The 20,928-nt window shown below is 39.2% G+C and overlaps 1 protein-coding gene across 1 annotated transcript in view; it reads right to left on the bottom strand.

Annotated features, from left to right (window-relative positions):
- The window catches only part of XPO1 (exportin 1), a 52,984-nt gene extending 36,065 nt beyond the window's left edge, over positions 1-16,919 (bottom strand). Inside the window, exons 1-5 of the mRNA XM_036748641.1 lie at positions 16,387-16,919; positions 16,166-16,281; positions 12,281-12,412; positions 6,582-6,683; positions 2,678-2,750 (exon numbers count right to left, since the gene is read on the bottom strand). Of these exons, the coding sequence (XP_036604536.1) occupies positions 2,678-2,750; positions 6,582-6,683; positions 12,281-12,406 (301 nt within the window). The 5' untranslated portion in view covers positions 12,407-12,412; positions 16,166-16,281; positions 16,387-16,919. The remainder of the gene's footprint in view (positions 1-2,677; positions 2,751-6,581; positions 6,684-12,280; positions 12,413-16,165; positions 16,282-16,386) is intronic.
- Between the last annotated feature and the right edge of the window lie 4,009 nt (positions 16,920-20,928).

Here is a 20,928-nt window from a genome sequence, read left to right as displayed (position 1 = left end):
GGAGTGGCTTACCATTTCCTTCTCCAGATCATTTTACAGATGAGGAAACTGAGGCAAACTGGGCTTAAATAAGTTATCCAGGGTCACATTGCCAGGAAATGTCTGAGGCTGGATTTGAACTCAGGCCCTTCCTGACTGGAGCTCTATGGATGGCACCATCTAACTATCTCATTCCCAGTTAACAGAAACCTGAGCCTGTCCTTCTTCCCAAGCCCAATTCTAGCTGCTTTCCTCCTGCTATTCCTATCTATAGCATTTAAAATCCAAATTATTCATTTGCTACTACTTATACGCTCCCTTTTATCATAAGACAGTTTTAAATGTAATATACTGACTACCCCAGTATATTGCAAAATTTTTGGAGTAGAAAAACTTTATACCTATTTATACCACCCCACTCTAAACAGCATTATTTTGTACATAGCAGGTGTGTTAACTGGTTGGCAGCAACAACTGTACACACATATGCACAAAAACTTTAATGTAAGAGTAGAATACAATGCTATGTTTATATTTATGGTTCTGAAGTGTCTACATGTGTAGTTAATTACAAGATCCTACTGTGAGATAAAAACAGGCCTTTTGTTTATTTTTCCTTCTACAATTGCCCTTAATGTAACTAAGCATCATTTTTTATTTTAAATATGATAATATCATGTTAATTTGCTTGGGATTTCCCAATATTTAAATATTATTGTTTTCAAATTCTTATAAAGTATCTTGACCCTGAAAATTTGTAGTTTCATCTAGGCACAGATAACTTACTCAGATCCCCAGGGACCCATTAAGCTTGCCAGTCTTGAGTCATGAGAGCCAGAAGATTCTGACAAGTTTAACAAGTGACTATAATTTAACCTTTTCTTTACATTCCTAGCTCTACTGTCTTAATCAAGGCAATGAATCTACTCCATTAAGTATTGAAGCAACTTTAAAAAAAAAAAGATAGTTGAGCCCTACATATAAACAAACTGGAGGTACCTAGAAGGAATCTGGGATGTGAGGGCAGGATACGGTGGGAAGCAGAGAATGATTTAATACATAAATACAATACAACCACAAGGCATGTGTGAGACAAATATTCTGTATTAAGGCTGGAAGAGATCTTAAGAGATCGTCTAATCTAATCCTCTCATTTTACAGGAGAGAAAACAGAGACCCAGAAAATGACTTATCAAAAGCCACACGGGTAGTAATGGAGGCCATTTAAAAATGATATGAACCACTTTCCCAAGGAGTCTACAACTTAACAAGTGAAATAAGAGGTTGACATAGAGGGCATCTAAGTAGAGTGTGACACTGGGCAACCCCTCTGAACCTCTTTCCTTATCTGTAAAATGAGGTATAATAATACCTATAAATAATCACCTCTACACCTCACAGATATTATGCTGATCAAATGAGGTATGCATCAAGCTTTTAAAAAACCCTATATAGTACCATGTAAACGTAAGACATTTGCAACAGACAAATAAATGGGATCAGATGAGGACCGTTGGTTCCAGGATCAAGTCACGGAAAGAACTCAAAAATATAAGCCAAAAATCTATACCCCTGACTATCCAAGGCAAAAAATGCAAAGGAAAAAGTAACAGATGCTACATAAATACTTTTGTCTGCTGGACAAAAAACATTACTCATTCTATTCTGATTGCCTGTTCCCTGGACCTTTTACACGAAGTCCAAGATTGTGGTAAAGACATATTCAGTACCTACATTTTGGCTCTGTTGTGTTACCAGTTACAGGTGATGTCCCACAAGCAGGAAATAGACAAAACAGATTCATTGTTGCCAGTTTTCCTTGTTAGTTATATGCTTACAAGATCAACTACAAATAAAATTTTATTTAGTAACACAGACTTTTTTGTTTTGGTGACAGGCCAGGTTAGCCATGCTTCAGTCTCTATGGACTTTGCCACCATGTGCCCCTGTGCAAGTATCTTCCCTATGGCCACATTTCAGCTCCCTTTTATGTGTAATACTGCTTCATTAAAATGTGAACTCCTTGAGGGGAGACCTTACCTTTCTTTTTGCCTGTATTTTTAACCCCAGTGTTTAGCAAAATGTGCCCGGCACATAGCGAATGCTTAATACCTGTTGCCTTGCCTTTGCTAAAATTATGTTGTACCAAGAAGTAACTAGAAATTAGCAAGCCATCACATAGAACTTGTTATTAAAAACATTCATAGTAAGTGAGAGCTTTAAAATCTGCTTCATGACTAGTATTTTTCCTCTTCACAGAGACCACCTCAGCCCCAAAGGAGAAATAAAACTAGTTTACTACATTAAAAAAAAAAAAAAGGCAAAAACTAGTAAACTACAAAAAGATCCAATCAAGTGAATTTAGAATGAGGTCATCTTACAATGCAATGCCTAAATGAACATTAAAAAACCACCAGTATTAATGTAGGGCTAGCTTTAAAAGGTTTTACAAAATGCTTCACATGTCTATCTAGTTTGGTCCTCATGGTAACCTTATTATCCCCATTTTATAAATGAGAAAACCAAGGCTGAGAGGTGAGGGTCTTGCCCAGGGTCACAGACCTATTAAATGTCTGAGGCAGGATTCAAACTCCCCCCAAGTCTCACACTATCCACTCTAACACCTAGCTGATCCTAAGATATTACAGCCTAAGACTGAAACCTTCCTTAGTTACAATCATTTAAAACACATTCCTACCTTCACATTGGTTCCTTGGAAGAATTTTCCATCTTGTCTTTATCACATTTTCCAAAATTTGTAGTCCATAATACTGAAAATTGGATAATAGAAGTATGTGAACATATTGTTCTAAGGCTGAAAGTAACTTTCAGGATTCACATTCAGACAGACATTCATACGTATGTCTAAAGTTTCAAAAAGTTATTAAACTACCAAATTTAATTATACATACATTAAACAAAAATCTATTCACCCAATTACTGAGTTGTTCATGCATTTTCCTTGTTTTACTGTTTACTACACTATATAAAGTCCTGCTGTTTGATCATGCTCACACCAGGAGGAAGAACCAAATAAAAGGCCCTTTGGCAGCCAAATGGGCTATCTGTAGAAAAGAAAGTAGTAGCCAGATATGAATTCACAGAATAACTGACTGTTCATATGCCCAAGTACTTTTAATACAACCACACTTCTATGAATTTAGTAAGTTGGATGGTATATCAAGCTTCCTACCATTCTTCTATGAGTTATAAGCTCTTGGCAAAATATAAGACGTATTCTCATAGGCACTTTCTGTGGAAAGTGGTCACAAACTTCACTGGTGTGTTACTTAAGGAGCAGCAAGACAACCCACAGGTTTACTTAATTTTAATGCCCACCCCTAAGGTAGCTATTTCTACTTCTTTAAAGATAAACTTTTGAACACAGTCAAAATAACACATAGAATGCATGTTGCAATCACTTGCTCTTTACCTTCCAGGTATTCCTTAGTATAAAAATCATGACTGACAGCATGAGTTAAAAAGGACGACCACTTGATAAGCCATTTCCCCCTCCTGCTACTCACTCTAAATAGTCAAGTATTTGTTCATAGTAAATTACTACTCAAAATAATAAAGATGACCAATTTAGAATGATCAGGCAAGAAGAAAAGGAACAAAAATGCTGTGGTGTCCCTAAAGTATTTTGTTCTGGAGGAAAGTAAGTCAACAATATCTGAAAGGTAAATTCATTCACATACAGAAGTCTAGATTGCAAGTTTTGGCTGCGAATAAGAGTTCATCTTTAAAATGGTTAGTTATTACACAGTAAAATAGGATCATTAGTATTTCAACCAAAGGGATCATATTAATGTTTATATTATCCAAAGCACAATGTAGACTGTCCCAAGCTACACTGTATTAAAAATATATATATATGTAGATAGGTGTTTTTGCTGTTTTCTTTCATTTTTACATTGCATACATTTCTAGGAAAAATTGGCCATTCAAATTCTGCATCTGCAGAACATTTCTGGAAAGACAAAAAAAACCGAGGCCAAAGTAACTCTGCAATCACAGATTAATGCAATTTGTTTTCATAACCAGCAGTAAATATGGAAACTTACTATCATCTATATCTCTATCCCTATATCTCCCTCTGGGGAAAGGTAAAACAAGAAAAAAAATGTATATAAATATTGAATCACCGAAATTCTGAAAAGTTGAAAGAATAAGCAAACATGCATTCTCCTAAACAAATTTATGAAAAACTTTTTTCCAATATGAACTTATAGAATGAAATTCATAAAAACCAGTATGATGTAGTGTATATATGAAAATGAAAACTTACTGGAGGTAGGGAGATAAAAGAAAAACTTAATGCTGTTTCATAAAACAACTTTAAAGCTAAAAACCAAAAACTGCACCAGCCATATATAGATAATCCGGGGGTTATTAAACCTATTTTCTTTTTAATTTTTTCCTTCTTCTACACAAAGGCCTCCAAATAAAGTCTTGTCATTTAAACAGAAATTTCTTCTTCTACACAAAGGCCTCCAAATAAAGTCTTGTCATTTAAACAGAAATGAAAGGATAACATGGACCAATGGTTTACCATTTTATCACTGTGGTGAACATGAATTAAAGCAAACACCTATCATTTTAAAATGTTATAGTCAAGTTTATGTACATTTCCCATCTTCCTCTTCTTTTTTTTTTGGAGGGGAGAAGGCAGGGCAATTGGGGTTAAGTAACTTGCCCAAGGTCACACAGGTAGTAAGCGTGTCAAGTGTCTATTATATATTCTTTCATATTCCCAAACTTTATTCCTCATTTGTAGTTCTATCATTCAACTGCCTCTTTACTAGCTCTTCATTGCCACCTCACCATTATCACAAAACAGAAGCTCTAATTTGAACTTAATCTTTCTGTCACACCAGTAGACAGTTTGAGGGTAAAATCCAATTAAATCCTTTCCAAGAACGTTCAAAGCACTTTTTGTACTACTATCCTAACACAAGGTTTATCAGGTTTAAGAAATAAAAAAATTTTAGATTATAGAAAATCACAGCATAAAGAAACCTATAACTTTGGGGGGAAAGGTGGGAAATTTGGCTTAGAATTTCAAAATGGATTTTTTTTAAAAAAGGAAATTACTATAAAAATGCAAATACTTTAAAAAGTTTTAAGACACTCCTCTAAGTGGCTATATTTCTGCTTCACACTATCCCATGCCTTAAAGCCTTAAGACTTGTGAAAATCCACTGCTGAGTTATGAAGATGAGGGACAGATAACAGCAAAGACTAAATGAAAAAAGAAATGCATGAAATGATCCCTATGGTAGAAATTTCTACTGTACCCTTAAATTACTCATTCTATGCATGGAATCCCCTTTCCCCTCCCACCTCCCAAGAAACAAAAACAATTGATGAACAGAATTCAGTTAAAGGGAATCAAAAGGGTAGACCTTGTGGAGGCCTGCCGTCAAAGCCTAGCTGTGTCAGTTGCACAGGAAGACACCCCTTTTCTTCCTATTACAAGCAATCAACATAATGGAACATTATGATTAATATCAGGTAGTGTTAAACAGCTTTAAAGAAAAAAATGATTGCATAAAAAGCCAAATGTCAGAGTGCATAAATTTAGCACCAAATCATTTGTAATTTATGTAAATTGAAGAATTCTTTACCTGTTGCTTTCTTTCTGTTCCTCTAATCATCTCATTTTTCACAAGACAAATTTGAGTTTTTAAAAATACTGTTGATAAATCAACTTAAACATTAGTAATGTCTGTCAGTATAAAAAGCAAAATTTACCAGGCAAGCAAACAGGCAAACACTGTTACTTAAGGTTAGCACTTTGAGGAAGTTCTGAACTGTATTTTTCCCTAAAATTTACAAGATTAAAAACTATTTAATATTTTAGAAACTGTTAATTAACACAATCTGATTTCAGAAACAAATTCTGAGATGGCTAGTTTCTGTTTTAACACAAAGCATACATACAAAGAGGAATCTTTGTGTATAATTAAACAGAATGCCATGCGTGTGATTTTATTACTTTTAATTATTTTAAAGCAAAGTGCGAATCATCAAGCTTAAAACAGTCAAAACACATTTTGATCAGCCTTTCTGTTCAAACTTTTAAGGAAAAAAACCCCCATAAAACCTGAATCATACATTTAAAATTGCAGATAAAAACTGAGTACTGTCCCATTAAAAGCATTGGTACATGGTGTCAGTGTTTAAAGCTAACCATATAACTTGATGTTGGAGAGCCTGTACTGATTACTTGCCCAAAATAATCCCTTTGATTAGGTTATGTTTATCTCTGAATAATAATCAGAATTTACACAAGTCAGACCTGTATACATATAAACTTAAGGAAAAAAAAACAGGGATGGAAGGGAGAAGTTCACACCTTGCATACTAGTCCTGAGAGCAAAACTTTATTCGTAATTTGTTAGGACTATTTGCCAAGGGTACAGAAAGAAATGTTATGTTTCTTAGGGTGGATTAAAATTTGAAGTAACTTCAGTAATTAAACAGGATAAAATGATTTGAAGTAACAAATGCTAGTGCAACTAAATGAGATACCTTCCTCAAAGTTTATGTATGGAAGAAAGGGAAAAGTACGAATTTTAAAACCACCACTTGCTTACTTTCGTGTTCATATTCTGTGAAAATTCCAAAATTGTATCAACTCTTGTCCACGCATCAGGATGTTCCTTTAAGTGTGTTAAGACCTCCTGAGCCATTCTTTGCTAAAAAAGATTACAGAGAAAAACAGGAGAGATTTTTAAAGTTACTTTTACAAAACATCAACAGAAGTACAATCAGCCACTATTTTTTCTCCGAGATCCAACAAATGCTTTGAGGAACTCTTAACATATAATATTGCATTGCAGAGAGGTAGTGCTAGATAAAGTGCTAGGTCCAGAGTCAGGAAGACTTGAATTCAAATTCAGCCTCAGAAACATACCAGGTGTGTGACCCTAGGCAAGTCACTTAACTTCAGCCTGCCTCTATTTCCTTAACAGTAAAATGGAAATAAGAGCACCTACCTCCCAAGGTTGTTGATAGGATCAAATAAGTTAATATTTGTGAAGTACTTTGCAAGTTTTAAAAGTACTAGAAAAATGCTATTATTAAACTGTAGTTTGAAAACCTAGACTATTTCCTATGTATTTTTCCTAAGCATAATTTTAAAAAAATTTAAATTACTCAAGTTCATTAGAACCTTCTCAATGGTAGAACAGTTTGCATTCTAGTTCTATGATATCTTAGCAAATAACCCACACAACTTTCATAAATCTAACCCCAAAACAAAGGGTCAGTGTGATATAACAAATATTCTTTGAAGCAAATGTAAACCCAAACTTAGCAAATCTTTTACAGGACTCACAGTATGATTAAGTTATTTTGTTTCATTCATTGAGGAAAGCAGATTATTTAATTTTCCTTTGTATCCCTAGGACCTAACATAGTGCCTGCAGGAGGCATATGGCACGTACTCAATAATTCAAATATACATATATGTGTGTTCACATAAGAGGGGTGGAAATATCAAATTACATGAAGTTATAATATGGGGTGGGAAGGAGAAAATTTCAGCTGTTACAATAAAAAGCTATAATTAAGAGGTTTATCTACCTAAAGGCTATTTAAAAAAATCTTACGCATCAAGTAGCACCCAAGCAAATGAAAGGACACAGAATTGCTTTAAAACATTCCTAAAAAACCCAAAGTCCATACCCTGTATGTATCATTTACAAAAAACAGAGAAATCACACATAGATAAACTGTGGAAATATAACTTAGTCCTTACTTTTAAAAACCTCAAACCTTTCAAAGGAACCGTTCTGTGAATTCAGGGCCCCCTCCTAATCTGGCTCTAGTTTAACTTTCAAGGCCTTAAATCTGCCACTACTCCAATACAGGCTACACTATGGTTAGTTATCTTCTTTTAACCTATGCTCATTAATCAAAATGCTACTCACCTTTCAATATTCATCTCCAGTGACACCTATTTGCTCTTCAGGAATCCTTTCCACCCTGCCCCCAACTGAATGTCTTAATTTCCTTAGAATCTATTATAAGCTTTAGTTAAGAGCTGGAAGTAACTTTGGTGACAATCTGGTAGGGAAACCAAGGTCTATAGTGGTTAATGACCCAAAGTCACTTTTGTAAATAGTAGAATAAGGTTTCAAATTCAGGTCCTGAAGTTAGCGTATCTTAAAAGGGCTACTAGATTTGGAATCAGAGGGCTCATATTCAGTTTGTGGCTCTACAACTTACTATTTGACTCTAGGTAAAATAAACTTTGGGCTTCAGTTTTCTCATCTGTAAAATGAGGTGAATAGACTGGAGATCCTCTAAGATGCCTTCTACCTCCTAAATTATGTTCCTTTAACTCCAAATTCAGAATCCCCCCTCCCACTATATGATTATTTCTCCATCTTTTATTTGAATTATTTGGTATTTCAACTTGAGATAGTGGTATAAGTATCATTCCCATCTTAAAAATCAGGTACTAAGGCTTTTTCAAGATCACATACCTAAGAAGCACAGCTATAACTTCAGCCCACAATTAGAACACCAATGCTTAAGATTCTTCCTATTATAGCCATGCAGCTACTCAAGTTATTAGAAAAATGAAGCTTCTAAACTACCAATGAACCTCAACTATCAGTTTCAATGTATAAGGACCATTAAATGTTACCTTCCATAGGAAAGTTGGTAACATGCAACATGCATGCCCACAGCAAAGTCCTCATCTATTACATTAGCTAAACACTACCAAGATTTGTAAATGTTTCATTTCTATTACCTGTGAGAATCTACATGTGATCTCATACTGTCAATGCTAAAATAAAATTTTCTTCTTCCAAAGTTATTTTTATTTCTCTCAGCTAATATCTACATTTTGCCTCCAATTAGTTTTCTTTAAAAAATAACAACAAAAACCTAGCATCACATCAGTAAAACAGTGAAAATTCTTAGAATTTTAAATATTATCCTAAAGCTATAGAATTCCTGGTTAAGTACTTTCCCTAAGTTACTAATAGGCTAAAATAGAGTAAAAATAATGCTAATTAATCAAAAGAACGTCATTTTGAAAGAGAAACACCACTTTCCCCCTAGCCATCTAATATCACTTCATGTAGTACTTTTCTAAAAAGCAGACATTTCGATTTTGTTGAATTTTATGATATACTGATATATGATATTTTCAAGTTAGTCAAAATGTTTAGTTTTTTCTATACACAAAAAGAGACAGATCTAGTTTTCACAATTCACATTCTACATGTGGTTTCTGGGCCTTAGAATTGGCTTTTATTTCTTCTGGTCTCCTAAGAAACTGCTTATGCATTTGAGGTGGCAGAACTGAGTGCTCCGCTCTAGTGCTTCATGTCAATCTATTTGTGGAGAGGTTTCTATCCACACATCAAGAGCCACCAGTAGTTTAAAAAAAAACCCCCTCTTTCCTTCTCCTCTCCAAAGTTACATGGGTCTCTAGATAAAAAGCTATACCCACTTTTCATTTGTTACCAGCATAAAATACAAGATTAGCACAAAGGCAAAACTTAGTGAAACCATACCATCATGTTAGATCTTAAAGGTCACACTTAAAGATGGAATTTTATGAGATTACAAAGCTAAAGATTCATTGGTAGTATCCTTTGAAACACTGTCAACGATGGATTAAAATAAAACAAAAAATCGTAAGTAAATCTCGTAAACCCAGTTTTAGATTTTTATTAAAAAATAAACAATGACAAGTTTGTAGGTGACTATCTTTTGGCTACTAACTTGTGATATGAGAAAACTTAAAATAAAATTAACGACTACTGTTGGGAGGATATAATCCACCATATAAAAAACCGTACTTCTTCTTCTTAAGTCCTTAATAGCAACTTTTTCGGAAATAGGTTTGCAATCTAAAACCCTTTCAAATCAACTTTGGAACTTACTTCCTGCTAAATCAACATTAAGATTAATCTATGTACTATTTCATTGAGAAACATTAAATGCCATTTACTCATTACACAGAACTTAACACTTATTTTGTTATATGTAATTATAATTGATATGTATATATAAAATAAAAACAGATATACCTCAAATCTGAGAACTTAAAGATTACATGCTATGGTAACCACCTCATATATATGTGGGTTTATTAATTCCTTGATTATTTCAGTTGCTATCCCAAACAGTACTCTCTGGATGACATGGAAATGACCTTCTGAGCAGTAAGTAAATCAGTGCCATCACAAATTTGAGCACAATTTCCCCCAACACATTTCAAAATACAATTGTTCTTTCAAAAGCAACCATTTTCACACATTTTAGGTAGCATAATGGAAACTTGAAATTCCTTTTTATAGTAAGCATCTTCTGCTTGGTAATCTTGATCTTACTTTAATTCTAAACAGATATAATTTTTTGAAAACACACTTTTGGGAAGAGTAATATAAAGAGCAGCAAATGCTGAATAAAAAGATAGCAGCACCTAAGTGGTCCTGACCTACACTCAAAACAAAGCCTTAAAAAAAATCATTTAAACACCATTGTAGTTAGAATTTCATTTGATTAAGACTATAATCTGCACTACAATGGTTCATTCCTAAACATCCTTAAAATTGTGTTAAAATGGTACATTCCCACCCGCCCAACTTGGTCATCATTTTTACAAACCATCCACCTTAGATTCTTGGTTTTTTGGCAGGGCAATTGGGGTTAAGTGACTTGCCCAAGGTCACACATCTAGTAAGTGTGTCAAGTGTCTTGAGGCCAGATTTGAACTCAGGTCCTCCAGACTCCAGGGCCTTTTCACCACCTACCTGCTCCCCACCTTAGATTCTTAAAAGTCAGTGAGAGTTAATATCATAGAAACAGCTTTACAATTCCTTTTCTATAAAATAGGTATATCATGTGCCCTTCCTTATAGGTTATCATGAAAATACACGAAAAAAAAAATTTAAGCCCTTTTATCACGTTGGAAACCAGAAGAGACTTTAGGTAACAAGGCATACTAATCAGGAATCTTACTTATTAACAAAATAGTTATTACTGCTTGCTGGACTCACGACCAGATTTCTAACCAAACAATAGGTCACTTTAAAGTCCAATAGAGCCTTTTAAGAATCCATACAAGGGGCAACATGTATGAATGTCTACTGTAAAACTATTAGGAAGGAGTAAAAATTCTGAGTCTCACAAATACTATGCACCAGGCACTGTGCTAAGTGCTTTACAATTGTTATCTCATTTGGTTCTCACAACAAACCATGGAAGTACCATTATCATCTCCATTTTACAGAAGAGGAAACTTGAGGAAAACAGAGGTTAAGTGGACTTGCCCAGGATGTCTCAACTGCTAAGTGTCCAGGGCCAATTTCAACTAAGATTACAAATGATTAACTATAAACACCCCACAGGATTGTCAGGAGTCTTAAATGAGAGAATGTATTTGAAATACTTTATAAAACTTCAACGTCAGCTACTCTTGTCATCTAATTAAGAAACAAACCTTCATTAACTGACAGGGGTTACATATTTTGGGACATGATTCTCCACACAAAAGGAAGACCATTTTTGCCCAAAATCTAAACTACAAGAGGAAAGCAAATAATATTTATACAGTATGTGTGCGTATACATGTACACACATTCCATTATTTATTTCTCACCTCCAACCTTGTTTGTGTGCCGAAAGTCTCTTTTAAGGGTATTAAATCATATTTCCTAATAGAGCTTTTATGTTTAAATATCAGGAGAATGAGACATTACTTACAACCTATGTGAGCTTAAGGAATGTCATTTGAATGTATGAAGCACTTACTATGTTCTATGTGCCAGGAACTATGCTTAGTGCTGTAGATGCAAAGGCAAAAAATTGTCAGCCCCTGCCCTCAAGGAACTTTACAGTCTAATGGGTGAGACAAATATATAAGGGAATTGTGGCTAAGAATGGACATTTTGGTCCCATTAAGCTACAGAGATAAGTAGAACCAAGAGGCAGTCAACAACTTTTCCAGAAGCAACAATAGTACTGATTGGATTAGTGATTCCAAATCCCACTTTACCCCTAAGCTTCAATCATCTCTTCCAACTCTAGATACATCTTTATTATATAAGATTAACTTAGACAAACCATACTGATATGATGTGAATTAAGTTGGTTAAGTGGCAGGCTAATCATCAGAACCCACTTACAACAAAGTTCTAAAATACCTTAAAAAAATGCTTCTTTTCACAGACTGGTCATAAAAAATTGTTATATTAATTTAATTTTGGCCTAATAGCAGAATCTATTTGCAATTCAGTCTATATCAGCCCTGGTTTTTATACTTTACCTGGGCTCCTTCCCCATGGTACAAGCAATTCACCACACTGTCCAAAAGATTGATATCCAGTTTTTGGCTGAAATCCAGCAGCTGACGAGCTGCATGGTCTGCTAACATTGTCATAATTGCTGGCATAGATTACTGAAAATAGAGGGAAAAAAAACCAACAGAAGATCATACCATTAAGTTATTTTGGGTGAAAAATAATTTTCATTTATAAAGGAATTTTGTCATTTGATTTCAGATTCCAGCCAAGGCATTACCAAACCCATTAATAAATTATACTTTATATGTTATCTCACTGAAAAAAAAAGTCATAGAAGAGATAATCAGACATTATCAGAGTTGAGGTTAAAGCAAAATGATTTAAGTAACTTTTCTAAAGTCCCACAATACATATCTGAGGCAGTTATAAAATGATTCATTTACTCTTCGTCCAGTACTCTTTTGACTAGAATAGCAGTACAGAGACTTCTTAAACTATTTTTTGCAATTTTCCAAAGTAGGGCCCTTCGACAACTTCTATTAGCCTGTCTAACTTCAAAATGTGGGCATGTAATAAAAGCCTAAGAGCTTACTGCGAAGGAGTTATGTACTAGACTAGGGATAAAGATGAACAGGGTTCAGATCTCGGATTTTGCACTTCAATAAACTTAGAGGTTAAAAAAGAAAGCACTTCTCTGGATGCTATCAATAAATCAAAGGTTAGCTTTCTGACCCTCTCTAGCTCCAACACTCTGTGAGCTATGTGCAGTGAGAGGAAAGCACAAGATTGGGAATTTCAGAGGACCTGGTTTCAAATCCATCTTCAGCCACCTGTGTGACCTTGGCCTAGCCAATTTACCTTATCCCTTAAAGTCCTTTCCCAGCTCTACCTCTATGGCCCTATGAGAAAAAAATGTTATTTTGATAATCATACACACTAAGATACCCTTGGCTTCTAAAAAAAATAAAAGTTCCTTTAAAAAAAATGGAGTTATTTTGAGTATCTAATGGACTTGAACAACTTCCTACACGCTTAAAAAAAAATCAATATTTACTTGTGTCCAAGAAAACAAATTAAAAACATGTTTTTGAAACCAATTAAAAAAATATTTCTCTTGTGATGAAATGCACTGTAGTTAAGATCCTAATTACTTTGTTTTAAACAACTTTATAAAAGAGTAGTTTTACCTAGCTGGCTGAAAGCCTGCAATTTTGTTTTTCCAAATTTATGTCTATGAAGCCCTTCTATACCTTTACCTCTGTCAATAGTGTATGAGCGGATTGTTTGGGATTTTTTTGGTTCCTTCTAAACATAACTAATGTTCTCTATCAACGGTCATTTATACTTTCTGGTCTAAAACAACTTCAATAAGTAGGAATGGCATAGAAATTTGGGAATTTTCACCATCAATATCAAAGTATAAAGCCACACTATATTAATACTTTCATCACTGAAAAATTTGAGGACTATTTCAGTGTAACTTTCTAAAATTAAAACTATAAGCAAAAGCCTAAGATTAAATGATTGGTGTTAAGTTCTATTTGATGTGGCTTATTTAGACTACCCAATTAAGATATAGTTTCTTTGTATTAATTTCAAAGTAAAAAAATTAAGTTATGACATTTTGCTTAAGGAAAATGAAAATCCTAAAGTCAATATTAAGTTTAAAAATGCAATTTACTCTAAGACAGGAAAAGAGCAGAAATTATTTTTAAGACTTTCTACAGAGATTAAACAATTTAACTATTTTCAAAACATACTAGTCTATTAACTAGTTTATAACCAGGACATCAATTCTTTAAACCTAGGTGTTACACAACATATATTTTTAGAACACAGCACCTGTCATAAACATAGCTACAAAATCTTGGGTCAAAAATAACTACTGACAAAAAGAAAAATGGAAATCTCTCACACATGCTCTCAATGGTGCTAGTTACTCTTTCCTTTCCCAAATGTAATTTTTAAAAACTCTAAGATGAAGAGTAGCATCATTTAAGTTGAGAAAACAAATTCACTGGTATAGAACAGGAAATTTACACCTCAAAAGTGTTCTTTAATTAGGACTGAAAGATTAGCAAAGAAATAGTTAACTTTTTCCTCTTAGGTCTACTCAAGTACATTATTTGTCAATGGATGGGAAGAGTTTATATAATTGCTTTTTATTCAACTGAGGTTTCACTTTTAAATGCTGCATTTTACTGGCTAGAGTCTGCGCCCCCCCTGTCTTCTGGAGTATTTCAAGGTTGTTAAACGAGCCAAATACCCCCCATAAGGATAGCATTGGGCCACTCAAAGGCCCACCTATTCTTAAAGTACAGAAATGGTGGGGCTTTGTGGTTAATGTCAATTACATTTGACTCAGCACCTCCAAAAAAAATCCAGAAAAAATTCTACTTCCTAACCATCAGTGTTTGAAGCTTCCTCTCTCCATAAAAGATTTTAAGTGTTAGTAAAACCGGGAAGAAATATCCAATTGCCAGGTAAAATACTTTTCTTGCAGCCCCCTCCACTCCAAACACCAGTTAATAGGGTTCCAGTTCTCCACTCGGGATTAACATTTTATCTGATCTAGTACAGTCCAGTGAAGGCTTTGCACTTCAACAGAAAGGCTATACAACTGCCACCCCCTATCCAAAAACCAGAAAAATCATAACCGTTGCTTAAAGATAACTTCACAATAGGTCAAAGACAAGTCGCTACAAGGAGACAGCTACTTCGGTGTGTGGGAAGTAGCCAGTTTCATTCAGTAGAAACACACCCTCCCTTGCCTTCCTTGGGCCTCCCACCCAAAATTGACTGTGCTGCAACTTCTAACTATAGAATTCAGTCAGGGGCACTCACCCCCGCCCTTACTCGGGAAAGGTATTTAGACCAAACGCGACTTACGTTCCCCGCCCCAGTCTCTGTAACAAGGCATGTACGTGATCAGAAGCGGACCATAGCAATATTGGGAAAAAAAAAACCCGCTTCTTTTCTACACCCTTTCCCTGCCCACCTCGGACATACATACCCCATCCCGGGAAGGGGGTTGATTAAGGCTCTCATACTACAACGCCAGCCCTAGTAAATCAGTTTTTGTGTTGAGTCTAAATGTGCATAAGGCCATCTGGCTTAAAGGGATGTCTATTTAAGGTCTCAGTATAAAGGCACCACTCTACGAATTTAACCAAAACGTTCCTCTTCCCAAAGCTTTAGCACACACGCACGCGTACGTGTGTACACGTACAGAGAGAGAGAGAGAGAGAGAGAGAGAGAGAGAGAGAGAGAGAGAGAGAGAGAGACAGACACACACACACATACACACACTCGAGAGCCCCGGACTTGGCTTGCAGAGGGAGCAGCTACACTGCAGCCCCTCCCTCCTCCCGATCCCAGCTCTCTCTACCAGGGGCCACGTGATGCAGGCGGACGTTTCAATGCTGCTGCTCCTGCTGCTGCACTCAATATTTCTGGAAACTTCCACTCATAATAATTTACAGAGCTGCTCCCCAAATCATCCCAGCCAACGAGGGAAGCCCTCAAACCAGCACTCGGGCCCCCCCCTTACTACCACCAGCCCTCTCCCTTCCATCTCCCCTCCCCACACACGCTTCCAGCCCAACAGCAGCAGCAGCTCGCCTCCCGCGGCCGTCTACCCCACCTCCCTCCCCTCCCACCACCCCAGTGGTAGAAGCTCTTCCATTCAATTGCAGGCACCGCACCACACACCAGCCCGCACACCGAGGCCCGTAGCTCCACTCGGGGGCCTTTCCCACCGCCGCACAGCGGACCGCCCCCCCCATCCTCCCACTTCACCCCACCCAGGATCTCTCCTTCCAGCTCTGGCTCCCGAGCTCTCTGGATTGCACTCCCCCCGCCCTCCCCCTACGACCCCCCAAGATCGCTCATTACATGCACCGACTTACCCAGAGATTGAACCAACTGCCTCGTCCTTCCTTGTGGGGAGGGGCTGGAAAGGGATGAGGGAAGGTGGGGAGGGGGGAAAGAGGGTTGACGAAGGTGGGTTTCACAGTTTGCCCACCTTAAAAAAAAGGAAATTAAAAAATGAGAGGGGAGGAAAAGGGCAAAAAAAAAAAGCTCAATAACGTTTTACTCTTCCAATGACGCCTCCCCCCCCCACACGTACCTCCCCCCAAAATAACGATAACGAAGCGGATGAATCAACGATCCCGATGGGGTGGAGAAGGAGGGGCGGGGGAGGGGAGAAGGGGAGTCAGGTCCCAGAGATTCAGCCCCAAGGGGACCCTCCGGCCAGACAGCAGCAGGAGCAACGGGGGGGGGGGGGGGGGCGCCGCTGAAGTCCAGTCAGGGGGACGCTCGGTGCTGCCAGGTGCAGTCCGACTTTCCCCCCACCACAACGCAGTCCCCTCTCTCACTCGGCTCCGGCGGCTGGGCCCCCCCAACCCGGCTCCCCTAAACTTTCTCCCCTCCTCTTCCTCCTCCTCCTCCCCCTCCGGGTGATTGCACGGCCGGCAGCAGCAAAGACTGGAACAGACGCCGCTGCTGGGGCTGTTGCTATTGCTGTGGATGTTGCTGTTGCTGCTACTGCTGCTGCTGCTGCCGCCGCGCCGCTTCTCCCCCTCCTTCTAGTGCCACAAACTCGGAACCGGTTGAAACCGGTTCAGACTGGGAGATTCCATCTCGGTTGAGTTTTCAGCCCATGGCGCCGCGGAGCGTTTGGAACCTGGGCCTCCTCCCCCAGCCCGCCAGTTCATTGGTCAGAGCTGGCCCCAGCCGTGCCGTCAGACACGCAGCCATTGGCTGGCGGACCCATCAGTCCCACCTAAAGCCTCCACACGAGCCCGCCGCTCAGGCCCCCGCCTCTTTCCAGCAGCGATTTGCCCGCAGAGGGGGGGAGGGGAGGTAGGACGGGTTGAGAGGGAGTCTGGGTGGAGGGGTGGTAGGCAAGGGAGAGAGGAGTGGAGCGGGGAGGACAAGGGGAAGCCGCACGAGGATTGGTCAAAGCTATCTGCCGGTCAAAAGTAGCCTACTCCCACCACCTCCCGCTACCTCCCCTTTCGAGGCCCTCAGGCCCCGATTTTCCTCTCTGCTCATTGGTCGGGCGCCTTTGGTGACGGAGAGGGTGGGGCGCAGCCAGTGTGCTGGTGGTAGCGCGAGTTTGATCTGGTAGCGCGCGGGCTTGTGTTTGCTCCCTCTCTCCTCAGCCCCAGGTCAGCCCCGCCCCGCCCCCTCCCCGCCATCTCCCGCCCAACGTTTTGAGCCCGCCTTAGCCCTCTCGGCTGTGGGTCCCGCCCTTTGCCTGCTCCGTGGGTGGGGGCTGTGGACTGGTAGCCTGGAGAACTAATGGTTTTTAAATGGGAGGGGGCGTAGTACGAGGGAGGCAGCCTTGCGGGAGCCGTAGGAGCTGTCCTCCCTCACTGGAGCTGGAGCCCTTTGTGTCGGGACGTCTGAACGTAAAGCGTGCCCCGGGGGTCCCGAGCTCTTTGGGCTGCATGGTTAACTTGGCGGGAACACTGCCACGAGACCCCGGGGACGGGGCCTTCCCTGCACCTCGGGAGCTGATCGATCGCTCGGGGAGGGCCCGGGCTGGGTGGCTGGGAGCGGGGCGTGGAGGAGGAGACGCCGAGAATTGCTGCTAACTCTGGCGGGGCTCCTGTCTGTACACTCTGCGCCAAGCCCTGAGGTCCCAGCTACCAGCGGACTAGCGTAGGAGGGTGTGTGGGGTGAGGCAGCGGATGCCCCAACCGCCTCCCCCGGGCCGCTCCGCCCCCACCCCCGCGCCGCAGTGCTCCTTTCTGCGAGAGGTCCCACGGTCTGGGACTTCAGATGGAAGCCACGTCCATGCACGTGGGATTTCACAGAACTGGTCACCTGTGCTGATCTTCAAGTGCCTCCTAAAGCAGTTTGGTAAATAAAGAAAAAGCATCCACTCCCCCCCCCCCCAAACTTTTCATTAAGCCCATTCTGCCACCAAGAGGTAGTGAGAAAAGCAAAGTAAATTAAATTAGTGTGTTTATAAATGTATATGTACATATGTGTGTATATGTATATTTTTCCGGCAAAAGTTTTTACTACCTGGGCAAATGGCTATTTAATTGGGGGGGGGGGGCAACACTCGCCTCCCCATTTTCACCAAGCTCACATCCTGATCATTGCGGATGAATTCTAAACCTAGGATTTTAACTCACTGTCCAACGTGGCTATAATGACATACGTACAATATACTGAATATTTGAGGGATGAGGGGAGAGGGAAAGGAACAAGCATTTAATAAACGCCAGGTATTTCATGATCTTCACAACAATTCTGTGATGTAGGTGCTATTATTATCTTCATTGTTACTGTTGAGGAAACTGAGGCAGGGAGAAGTTAAGTAACTTGCCCAGGACTATACAGCTAGCGTCTGAGGTGGAATTTGAACTCAGATTTTCCTGACTTCCAGCCCAGAGCTCCATCCACTGTCCCACCTAGGTGCCTCTATAGGGAAAAGGATCTGTAACCACTTGAGGAATGGACAACCCCTTTTCTAAGAAATGTCCTATATCAGGGCTGGCTATACCTTCCCTGTGAAACTGACATTGTTATAGAGGATCGTCTAGGGAGCTGAAAGTTCAGGACTTGAATCTAGGTCTTTCAAGCTACAGGGTGGCTTTCTAGCCACTAATATACTCCGCTTGTAGAACATTTGAAAAACTGCACAAATGGTTTCAAATTGCTATGAATAAATATTCTTGCTTTTGCTGCTCCCTTATTTGACTCATCTCTGTATGGCACTTAATAGAAATGAACAGATCTATGTGACCATAATGATGAATCATTACATACAAGACATTGGGTTCATCTGCTGTTCCCAGCACTACCTTAAAGCAGAGCCTTGAAAGGAAGCATCCTACAATGAAGACTTGTCAATTTAACAACTTCAAAGAGCAATTGGATAAGAATGTCTGGCTCTAGCATTATAGTTTGGATGAGCTTTGCCAAGGTGGACTGTTATATCTAACTCAAGAGTAAACATATAGATGTAGCACAAAGGCTTCCCCATTGCAACCAATTTTGTCCATTATCCTGCTCATAAATAAGATAGCAGGAGGAGGCAATGGAGAAAGCCATAGATTTGGAGTCAGAGGGTAGATTTGGTCTTGGCTCTGTAACTTAGGTGACCTGGTAAGTCACTTAATCTCTCTGGGCCTCAGTTTCTTCATTTGTAAAGTGAATAGATGGAATTAGTTAACCTCCAAGGTTCCTTCCAGTTCTAAGTTTACCATCTCAGTATCTTAAAGCTTACACTTTGTAAAGGCTAGTGGGACTTATTACTGTTTTTTCTCTTTTGGAGTGCTTCTCAGCACTAAGACAATCAAGTGCCTTTGATTGAGTCTTGCCTTTGTAGGAAGGCCCGCACTCTTGCTAATTAGGTCTTGAGAGGTGTGAAGCCCTCAGGACCTAAAAAAGGGTGTGTGTATATATATATATCTAGTGTCCTAAGAGCCTGTCATCCCAATTAATGTGAGAAACAAGGTGGTCTATGCCTCAATAGTTTCATCAGGCGAGCGTCAGGATCAATCAAAGGTATAACTAGGTAGAAATAAGTTCTTAAATAATTTAGAAGTGAAATACTTCAGTCATTGAACAAAAGCAGATGATGCTTCATAGGAAATATCTTGTGGTTGGTTGAAGTGAATCAGTCCTCTTCAGTGGGACTTGCTTGGCTAAAACAGCAAAAGCCAGGTCAGAATCTGGCATTCCAATAAGTGACCAGAATAATAGGGGAACAACTAAGCTAAGCTACAGAGAGGGAATCACTTGGGGGCTGGGTAATGAGGAATCTCTACTTTCTCTCCCCTCCCTTTGATCAGAGAAAAACTTTGTGACTTTGGAAAGGTTGGAAGATTTGAACATCTGGGTTGGTAGCAGCGTTCCTAGAACAGCAGTGGCCGATGGCAGCGTCTGCATCAGGAGCCAAGGAAGAACCAGAGAACACTGAGAGGAAATACAACTACAGGACTCTACAAGGGCACTTGCCATCAGAGCCCAGCACAGCAGCACATATCCCAAAGGGAAACTTCCTGAGGACTCTATGAAAGGAGAAAACGGCTTCCAAAAATCAAGAGCTGTGAGTTAACCCTTTGCCCCATGTTCTCTAAGCTTGAGCTCACTCTCCCTAGGAGAGTGCCAGAGGAGAGTGTGCCCTAGACTTGAGGGGGAGGGAAGTTATTTCTGTCTAAATCTTCCTTGCTCTGTCTGCTTAGTAAATACTCCTTTCTAAAAGCTAATTAAGTCTGACTGATAATCAAAGAAGAGTACATCAGATGAGGGTTTGTGAGTGATGGTACTAGAAAAACCCTTAAGTTTATTCCTAAAACCCTGAGGGGAGGAATAATTAGCTGTTCTTTAGAGAACTAACTTGTCAGTGTAAGTAGAGGGTGGGAAGTGAGCTTAGAGGTAGTGTTATATATGTGTATCTCTACATACCATACATATGCACATGTTTATACTACATGTAGGGTTTGTGTTGCCTATATGGTGAGTAAATGTCCACCTGGGTTGTCTAAGTGCTGTTTATGGGTAGCATGATTTGATGGATCTGGAATTTTGCCCACCCTTTTCCAAGAAAAATTTTAGTTTCTGCCTGAAAATTAGTGCCATAAGCTACTCATTCTTCTCTCCTTAGATAAGGAGTATCAGGCTAGATTTATACCTATTTTCTCCC

This window comes from Trichosurus vulpecula, chromosome 3 (assembly GCF_011100635.1).
Source record: "Trichosurus vulpecula isolate mTriVul1 chromosome 3, mTriVul1.pri, whole genome shotgun sequence".
In the NCBI taxonomy this organism is placed as follows: Eukaryota; Metazoa; Chordata; class Mammalia; order Diprotodontia; family Phalangeridae; genus Trichosurus; species Trichosurus vulpecula.
The sequence above is the reverse complement of the archived record's forward strand: the minus strand, read 5'-3'. Positions and strand labels throughout refer to the sequence as shown.